The sequence below is a fragment of the Salmo salar genome, chromosome ssa22 (genome assembly GCF_905237065.1).
Source record: "Salmo salar chromosome ssa22, Ssal_v3.1, whole genome shotgun sequence".
Lineage (NCBI taxonomy): Eukaryota > Metazoa > Chordata > Actinopteri > Salmoniformes > Salmonidae > Salmo > Salmo salar.
The window spans coordinates 42788510-42798969 of NC_059463.1; the positions used below are offsets into that span (position 1 = coordinate 42788510).

The following is a 10460-nucleotide window of genomic DNA, read 5'->3' on the forward strand; positions in this document are numbered from 1 at the left end:
TTCTCTCCCATCCCTCCATCTCCTCCACCCAGACATTTAAAGGAGCTCTCGGAGCTGCAGGCCCACCACAGAGGGGAGATAGAGCTGCTGTACCGCAGGCTGGGTAAAGCCACCTCACCCCCCCTGGGTCTCTCTCACACAGTTCCCCCCAAGCGGAGGATCAAGCACAAGCACAAACTGAAGGCTGGAAAACTCCTCAGTCCTCTGGTACAACAGCTGAGGCATGTCACCACCAAAACCAGCGACTCTGGCAAAACCAGTGAGTACAAGGCACCAAAACCAGTCACTTCTGAAAGATGATCTGAAAGATTCTTCTGGAAGGGACTGAAACAGGCTTGTCTGCCTGATTTAAGGTAACTGGTAAGGCAAGGTAACTGTCATAATTTAAATGGAGTAGCAGGGCTAAGTTGTAATAATGTGTATGTCTATGTCCCAAATGGCAACATATTCCCTATTTTGTGCACTACTTTTGACCAGAGCACTATATGGGCCCTGGTCAAAAGTAGTGCAGTTAATAGGGAATAGGGTGCCATTTGTGATGCACATAATGTCTCTCTGTGCAGGTTTCTGTGTGTAATATTTAAGTTGGTCTGTCTGTGCAGGTGAGCCTACAGTCAGTCTGAACGGGTCTCCAGCCAAAGCTCCAGTACAGTCGGACAGAAGAGCCCGTTCAGGTACCAGTCACTTGGATACCTTCACCTCCACCTCTGAACCCGTCCAGACCAAGCAGCCCTGCTCCCTTAAGGGTTCCCTCTCTTCAGACAACATCTACGCTGGAGCTGGACTACATGCAGAGAGGACAGGACCACAAGCTTCACCAGGCCAAGGTGACCTACAAACTACACATCCCAGTCATGCAAATGGAGAACATTATCACTAGGGTTACAAAATTCTGGTAACTTTCCCAAAATTACCAGGGTTTTTGGTTGGTTGATTCCAGATTTCCTGCTTATTCCGTCCTGAGTAAATATTCCAACCGGGATTTCGGGAAAACCTGGGAATTTTGGGAAAAGGTGCAGAATTTTACAACCCTAACTATCCATTTTATTACAGTAATGTCATTGAAGTGACAAGCTACGGATACAGCTTCTGGGTCATTCTCATGTTTAGAGGAAGGACTGCAATGGGATGCCTTAGCAAATGATGGAACATGTAAAGTCTTATCACAGTTACAGAGGAGGATCAAAACGGAAGTAAGATGGTGCAACGTTTCGGTCACATCGACCTTAATCAGGCATCTGCAGCCTTTAACCTTTATGGTTCTGACATGGGTTGTTGTTCAAACTCATCTCTAATGTGTGTTCTGTTCAGAGCTGTGTGCTCTTCTTACCCTGATGTCCTGTGTTTCCTCTCCTCCTCCTCTCCTCCTCCTCTCCTCCTCTCCACAGGCTGGCCGTCTAACCCTCCACCGCCAGAGAGAGTGACCTATAAATCCAGTAGCAAACCACGCGCTAGATTCCTCAGTGGGCCTGTGTCTCTGTCTATCTGTTTGTATCTCCTCCTCTCCTCCAGCGCTCCAACACTCACTCTGCTCCTCGTCCTCCTGCACTGCTCTCCTTCTTCTCCTCATCCTCTCCTCCATCGCTCCACCACTCACACTGCTCCTTGTCCTCCTGCACTGCTCTCCTTCTCCTCTTCTCATGTCCTCTTCTTTTATCTTCCTTGGTTCTCCTCGTCTTCACTTCACTCCTATCCCTCATCTCTTCATCTCCTCCTCTTTACTGTCTCACTCCTATCCCTCATCTCTTCATCTCCTTCTCTTTACTGTCTCACTCCTATCCCTCATCTCTTCATCTCCTTCTCTTTACTGTCTCACTCCTATCCCTCATCTCTTCATCTCCTCCTCTTTACTGTCTCACTCCTATCCCTCATCTCTTCATCTCCTCCTCTTTACTGTCTCATTCCTATCCCTCATCTCTTCATCTTTACTGTCTCATTCATATCCCTCATCTCTTCATCTCCTTCTCTTTACTGTCTCACTCCTATCCCTCATCTCTTCATCTCCTTCTCTTTACTGTCTCACTCCTATCCCTCATCTCTTCATCTCCTTCTCTTTACTGTCTCACTCCTATCCCTCATCTATTCATCTCCTCCTCTTTACTGTCTCACTCCTATCCCTCATCTCTTCATCTCCTTCTCTTTACTGTCTCACTCCTATCCCTCATCTCTTCATCTCCTTCTCTTTACTGTCTCAATCCTATCCCTCATCTCTTCATCTCCTCCTCTTTACTGTTTCACTCCTATCCCTCATCTCTTCATCTCCTCCTCTTTACTGTTTCACTCCTATCCCTCATCTCTTCATCTCCTTTTCTTTACTGTCTCATTCCTATCCCTCATCTCTTCATCTTTACTGTCTCTCTCCTATCCCTCATCAATTCATCTCCTTTTCTTTACTGTCTCTCTCCTATCCCTCATCTCTTCATCTCCTTCTCTTTACTGTCTCACTCCTATCCCTCATCTCTTCATCTCCTCCTCTTTACTGTCTCACTCCTATCCCTCATCTCTTCATCTCCTTTTCTTTACTGTCTCATTCCTATCCCTCATCTCTTCATCTTTACTGTCTCATTCCTATCCCTCATCTCTTCATCTCATTCTCTTTACTGTCTCATTCCTATCCCTCATCTCTTCATCTCCTTCTCTTTACTGTCTCACTCCTATCCCTCATCTCTTCATCTCTTCATCCTCTACCTTATCTATTTTCCTCTAACATTTCTCTTCCCCCCTCCCCCCATCCCATCTTCTCCTCTGTATCTCTCTGAGCTAGTTAAATATTTCTCTCTGTCTGTTGTGCTTGGCTGTTGAGTAGTGCATGTACAGTATAGTGATGCACTGCAGCAGCACTGTGTGGTCAGCTCACTCTTACTCTCCTCTCCTGCCTGTCTGCTTGGCACAGATCCTCTCAATGTATCCCTGTCTCTGCCCCTGCAGTCCTATGTAGTGGACCCTGTCTGCATGGCTACACACAGCCACTGTTATGTTGCACCCTGTTGGTTAGGATCTCTCTCTCTCTCTCTCTCTCTCTCTCTCTCTCTCTCTCACTCTCATTTTCTCTCTCAGACCTCTTACAGTTCTGTAGCTCACTTCTGGAGTGACTGCATGATTGGCCTTGTCCATCAGTATTCAGATAGTTGACTGAACCATGCTTTCCCACAGTTTTATGTACTGTATGTGATAATGTTGCATATGGCCATTGAGCAGCTCTGTGCAGCAGCGTGTCTGTATGTTTGTAGACATACGTCTGTGTGTTTATGTCTTCATGCTGCATGGAGTCCTAACTCTGTTTGTCCCCTAGGGTCAACTCTGAAACGACTCTGCCTTGGAAAAGAGCGTGGAAGGGGTAAGTATAACTTGCAGCAAAGACCTTAGCCATTTAGAAAACCCCAATCTATGTGTATTATGTATTTATTGTAGCTACTCCTATACCCTGTTTTCTTTCCCCAAAGTTGCTCTCATAAGCACATGTTTTTAGATAGAATGCATTTTACAAACAGGATTGGCCATCTAGTGTTCATGTTAGCTACATTTAGTTAAAATAACATGCTTTAGCAACAGAGCTAGTTTGAACTTGAGGCAGGGTCTGAACAGTATGTCCATCTCCCAGGGACTGGAGCAGGCCCAGGCCAAGGTGCATCCACCCAGCTGCCCCAACAACAGACAGACAGCTCTACCCCTCATCCCCACCAGCCAGTAGCAGGGTTGGCCCAAGCCCAGGCCAACAACAGCAACAACAAGACAGGCACCTACACCGGCACCTACATGGGTTCCTACACAGAGTCCTTCACAGACTCCCTTCACAGGATAGTGGATGATTGGACCATGGAGGCCCTGGGTGTTGCCCGGCGCCCGCGGACCAGCTCCCTCAGCCTCAGTGGGCAACCACTTTGGAACGAGGACCCTGGGGGGCCCAGAACAAGAGACAGACTGTTCAGCGCTCCAGATGTGAGTAGTTGTTGGATACGGTATGTATGTGAGTTTATATATTATCCATTAGTAGTGGTGTAGCTAAATGTAATGTATGTTTTGTGTTTGTGGGGATAGCGTGTGTATAGTTTTGGCCTGGGTTCAAATCGTGTTTGTTTTCTATAAAATTATGAAATTATTTAACTGCACTTGATCGAGCATGTTTGGCACAATAGAACTGATGCAATAGTCCTAAAAGTGCAGACCCTGCCAGCTGGCACTGCAGGCAGACTTAATCAAATGTTTAATGTATTTAAAAGAAAACAAATACTATTTGAAGTCAGGTCTGGTACAGTCAAGGTGAAATTCTGTGGTGACTGAAAGCTCACCTCCATATCTTTCTTTTCAGGCACCTGCCAGGACAGCCCCTGGCTCTGAAGGCCCCCAGCTCCCCCTGTCATGGCCGATGATTGAGAACCAGGCCCTGGGCTCAGTGATGAAGACCAGCTCCCCGAGACAGGCAGGGTTCCATCCTGGCTACGTGCTGGCCCATTCAGGCACAGACCTGTTTGGGGGGCTGCTGCTCTCGCCCCTCTCGCCCCTCTGTGTAAGCCTTTGGCCTGAGCTGCTGTCCCCCTTGGGTTCAGGGGTGTTTGCTTTACCTGCAGTGTCCCCAACCTGGGCACCACCCCCCCGGTCCACCCTACGAACCACCCGACCCCAAACCCAGAAACCTCTAACCGCTATAGCACCATGTCTTCCAACTATGTTTCCAAAATGAGTCATATGTAGTTAGAGCTCTAGTCTTCCCTTACCACAATGTAAACTGTTTCTATTTAACCAGCATCTATCTATTTAATAAGTATTTGTATACACACTGAGTGTACAAAACATTAAGAACTCCTTCCTACTATTGAGTTGCCCCCCACCTTTTGCCCTCAGAACAGCCTCAAATCGTTGGGGCATGGACTCTACAAAGTGTCGAAAGCGTTCCACAGGGATGCTGGCACATGTTGACAGGGATACTGGCCCATGTTGGCCCATGTTGACACAGTTGTGTCAAGTTGGCTGGATGTCCTTTGGGTGGTGGACCATTCTTGATAAACACAGAAAACTGTTGAGCGTGAAAAACCTAGTAGCGTTGCAGTTCTTGACATAGACCTGTGCGCCTGGCAAATACTACCATATCCCATTCAAAGGCACTTAAATCTTTTGTCTTTCCCATTCACCCTCTGAATGGCACACATACACAATCCATGTCTCAATTGTCTCAAGGCTTAACAATATTTTTTAACCTGTCTCTTCCTCTTCATCTACACTGATTGAAGTGGATTTAACAAGTGACATCAATAAGGGATCATAACTTTCACCTGGATTCACCTGGTCAGTCTATGTCATGGAAAGAACATGGAACGTTCTGAATGTATTGTGCACTCAGCGTATGCTGTTATCAATGTGTGTGACATTATCAACCTCAATTGACATACCTCATATTTATGTACATAAGGGACGTATGTCTATCTTATCACCTGTGTGAATGTGCTGTAGTGTACATAAATAAGGTGTATGTGCATAATCCATTCGTTTGTTTGTGTATAAAGCGTTTGTGTATTTACATGATCTATTTGTATATTATTCATTCATACTGTATGTCTTTGTACATAAATTGTTCATGTTTGTGTGTAAATCACCCATATGTGTGTACAGTATGTGTATGTATATACAGTAACCCCTGTGTGTTTTTGTGTGAGCGTGTGTACATTAGGTGCTGCAGGGCTCTGTCCTAACTCAGCAGAGAGCCATTCACCATCTTGCCATCACTGTGAAGCCTTGTCACCCTGGTTACCAGCCTGGTCACCCTGGTTACCAGCCTTGTCACCCTGTTTACCAGCCGTGTCATCCTGGTTACCAGCCTGGTCACTCTGGTTACCAGCTGTGTCGCCCTGGTTACCAGCCTGAGCCCCTGGTTAAAAGCCTGGTACCGCTGGTTACAAGCCTGGATTATCTGGTTACCATTACCCTCTGCTTTATTACTCTGCTATTTATGTTGTAATATATTTCAACTTTCTCAAACTTCATTGAAATGCATACAACACAAGTGCTTGAAATAGTCTGAAGAAATGTGGAAGAACTTGAACTTAAAGTGCCTTGAACAGTAGTTTCAATTCATTCTGGAGACAAGCATGAGGCCATTTGATATAAGATAGGATAATGTGGTCATGTGTATGGTTTAGCTTTCAGAGGTACAATATTTATTTGTGTGATTCACGTATGAATGTTGTATTTCGGGAAAGAAACTGTTTGGTTAGTTTCAGGTTGCCAATTTAGAATGTTGGGAGCATGACCATGTTATTGGTTGTTTTGTGAATATTATAATAACAGATGGTAAAGTATCTCCTTTAGCACTGTAAGATTCACACAGGGCACTGAAGCTATGTTGGTCCCTTTGTCCAGAAGCTTGTACAAAGCAATAGCTATACAATTTTTCTCAACACTTACCACAACCTGCATGAACACACACTCTGAAGCTTGCACAGGATAAAAGGTGGAGAGTCAGACCTTAGCATTCTCTGGGTGATAGCTAGTGTTACTTGGCTGTCATTAAGTGAGTAATCATTTCATCGTTAGTCCACACCTGTTGTTTAGGAAGCATGTGACAAATACAATTTGATTTGATTTGATTAACACATGCAATAAACAGTGGATGTTTCATACTGTACTGAAGCAGGCTATAGGTGATTTCTCCTACAGTATGCCTCATTGTAGGTTTGAATCATTTACCTTAAAGAGCTCCGTATGGTTTTGGGGGGTTAATGCATTAGATGTACATAGTAACGTATGACATATATGGATGTTAGAGGCAGGTATGATATGTGATTTATTGCAGGACCTAAGCAAGTAGACTACTATAAAGACAATGCAATACCTATTGGGATACACATGTCATACTGTATCTTTTGGGTTTATGTATGGTTATAAAAAGTTAGAATGTTCAATAAGGAGTTTCATCATTGTTGTAAAATTAGTGATAATCTGGATCATAAGGATCATAAGGACACAGTAACTCCTGTAGTGCTCTGGGTTGATGACAGAGAAGTCATCTTTTAAATGCACAGTTTTGCTGCTGTTCTTCTGTGGTCCTGAGATTCATAACAAGACCAGCCTAGTGTGTAGAAATCAATGCTTCTTTCAGTTTGGTTTTGTGTTGTATTGCACAATAATTTCAATCCAATACAACATACATCATCTTGTACAATAATACAGTCATATCAATCAAAATAGTTCAGAATTCACATTACCTAAACAATCCAAGCAAAGGCTGTCAAGCCTGTGATTGTGTGTGAGATAAACAGTGTCTTTCGATACCACATAGCTTTCTTTGCCAACCAGTTGGCAATTCTTGGATATTACTGATTTGCTTGTTATGGTTTGAAACTCTTTCGTAAGTCTACAGTCATTCAGTCAATTCAGTTTGAATGTAACGTTTTAGTCGAATAGTGCAGAACAGATCCATATTTAGATATACACACTACATGACCAAAAGTATGTGGACATCTGCTCGTCGAACATCTCATTCCAAAATCATGGGCATTAATATGGAGTTGGTCCCCCCTTTGCTGCTATAACAGCCTCCACTCTTCTAGGAAGAGATGTTGGAACATTGCTGCGGGGACATACTTCCATTCAGACACAAGAGCATTAGTGAGGTCGGGCACTGATGTTGGGCGATTAGGCCTGGCTCAGAGTCGGCGATCCAATTTATCCCAAAAGTGTTCGATGGGGTTGAGGTCAGGGCTCTGTGCAGGCCAGTCAAGTTCTTCCACACCGATCTCAACAAACCATTTCTGTATGGACCTCGCTTTGTGCATGGTGGCACTTGGGATGCTGAAACAGGAAAGGGCCTTCCTCAAACTGTTGCCACAAATTTAGAAGCAAAGAATCATCTAGAATGTAATTGTATGCTGTAGCATTAAGATTTCCCTATACTGGAACTGAGGGGCCTAGCCCGAACCATGAAAAACAGCCCCAGACCATTATTCCTCTTCCACCAAACTTTACAGTTGGCAATATGCATTGGGGCAGGTAGAATTCTCCTGGCATCCACCAAACCCAGATTTGTCTGTCGGACTGCCAGATGGTGAAGCGGAATTTATCACTCCAAAATCCAAAGGCGGCGAGCTTTACACATCTCCAACCGATGCTTGGCATTGCGTATGGTGATCTTTGGCTTATGTGCGGCTGCTCGGCCATGGAAACCCATTTCATGAAGCTCTCGATTAACAGTTATTGTGCTGACGTTGCTTCCAGGGGCAGTCTGGAACTCGGTAGAGTGTTGCAACTGAGGAGAGACAATTTTTACGTGCTACACTTCAATTTGAAGGGTGTCCACATACGTTTGTAAATATATATATAACTATATATACAGTGCATTTGGAAAGTATTCAGACTCCTTGACTTTTTCCACATTTTGTGACGTTACAGCCATATTCTAAAATAGATTCAATTGTTTTTTTTCCCCCTTTATCAATCTATTCACAATACCCTATAATGACAAAGCAAAAATACATTTTTCGATTTTTTTTTGCAAATGTATTAAGAATAAGTACTTTGTTGAAGCACCTTTGGCAGTGATTACAGCCTCAAGTCTTCTTGGGTATAACGCTACAAGCATGGCACACCCTGTAATTGGGGAATTTCTCCCATTCTTCTCTGCAGATCCTCTCAAGCTCTGTCTGGTTGGATGGTATTTTCAGGTCTCTCCAGAGATGTTCGATTGGGTTGAAGTCTGGGCTCTGGCTGGGCCAAACAAGGACATTCAGAGACTTGTTCCGAAGCCACTTCTGCGTTGTCTTGACTGTGTGCTTAGGGTTGTTGTCCTGTTGGAAGGTGAACCTTCACCCCAGTCTGAGGTCCTGAGCGCCCTGGTTTTCATCAGGATCTCTTTGTACTTTGCTCCGTTCAACTTTCCCTCAATCCTGACTAGTCTCCCGCTGAAAAACATCCCCACAGCATGATGCTGTCACCACCATGCTTCACCGTAGGGATGGTGCCAGGTTTCCTCCAGACGTGATGTTTGTCATTCAGGCCAAAGTTCAATCTTGGTTTCATCAGACCAGAGAATCTTGTTTCTCATGGTCTGAGTTCTTTAGGTGCCTTTAGGTGCCTCTTCACAAAATTCAAGCTGCCTTAAATGTGCCTTTTAATGAGGAGTGGCTTCCGTCTGGCTACTCTACCATAAAAGCCTGATTGGTGGAGTGCTGCAGAGATGGTTGTCCATCTGGAAGGTTCTCCCATCACCATAGAGTAACTCTGGAGCTCTATCAGAGTGACAATCGGTTTCTTGGTCACCTCCTTGACCACGGCTCTTCTCCCCCGATTGCTCAGTTTGGCCTGGTGTCCAGCTCTAGGAAGAGTCTTGGTGGTTCCAAACTTCTTCCATTTAAGAGTGATGGAGGCCACTATGTGCTTGGGGACCTTCAATGCTGCAGACATTTGTTGGTACCCTTCCCCAAATCTGTGCCTCGACACAATCCTGTCTTGGAGCTCCACAGACAATTCCTTTGACCTCATGGCTTGGTTTTTGCTCTGACACACATTGTCAACTGTGGGACCTTATATAGACAGGTGTGTGCCTTTCCAAATCATGTCCAATCAATTGAATGTACCACAGGTGGACTCCAATCAAGTTGTAGAAATATCTCAAGGATGATCAATGGAAACAGGATGCACCTGAACTCAATTTTGAGTCTCGTAGCAAAGGGTCTGAATACTTATAAAAATGTATAAAAACCTGTTTTCGCTTTGTCATTATGGAGTATTGTGTGTAGCTTGATGAGGGGAAAAAATGTGTCAATCCATTTTAGAATAAGGATGTAACGTAACAAAATGTGGAAAAAGTCAAGGGGTCTGAAAACTTTCTGAATGCACTGTATATACAGTACCGTTCAAAAGTTTGGACACACCTACTCATTATAGGGGTTTTCTTTATTTTTACTATTTTCTACATTGTAGAATAATAGTGATGACATTAAAACTATAAAATAACACATATGGAATCATGTAGTATTCCACCCTCAGGGGTGTGTGCTCAGTCCCCTCCTGTACTCCCTGTTCACTCATGACTGCACAGCCAGGCACGACTCCAAAACCATCATTACATTTTCCGATGACACAACAGTGGTAGGTCTGATCACAGACAACGATGAGACAGTCTATAGGAAGGAGGTCATAGACCTGGCTGTGTGGTGTCAGGACAACAACCTCTCCCTCAACATGATCAAGACAAAGGAGATGATTGTGGACTACAGGAAAAAGAGGGCCGAGCATGCCCCCATTCTCATCGACGAGGCTGTAGCGGAGCATGTTGAGAGCTTCAAGTTCCTTGGTGTCTACATCACCAACACACTAACTTGGTCTAAGCACACCAAGACAGTCGTGAACAACCTATTCCCCCTCAGGAGACTGAAAAGATTTGGCATGGGTCCTCAGATCCTCAAAAGGTGATACAACTGCACCATTGAGAGCATCCTGACTGGTTGCATTACTGCCTGGTATGGCAA

General features: G+C 44.5%; 1 protein-coding gene across 1 annotated transcript in view; it reads left to right on the forward strand.

Annotated features, from left to right (window-relative positions):
• The window catches only part of LOC106583444 (serine/threonine-protein kinase WNK2), a 74202-nt gene extending 68682 nt beyond the window's left edge, over window positions 1-5520 (forward strand). Inside the window, exons 23-28 of the mRNA XM_045705314.1 lie at window positions 33-259; window positions 603-827; window positions 1389-1487; window positions 3293-3337; window positions 3602-3939; window positions 4310-5520. Coding sequence (XP_045561270.1) covers window positions 33-259; window positions 603-827; window positions 1389-1487; window positions 3293-3337; window positions 3602-3939; window positions 4310-4681 — 1306 coding nt within the window. The 3' untranslated portion in view covers window positions 4682-5520. The remainder of the gene's footprint in view (window positions 1-32; window positions 260-602; window positions 828-1388; window positions 1488-3292; window positions 3338-3601; window positions 3940-4309) is intronic.
• Window positions 5521-10460: the final 4940 nt, after the last annotated feature.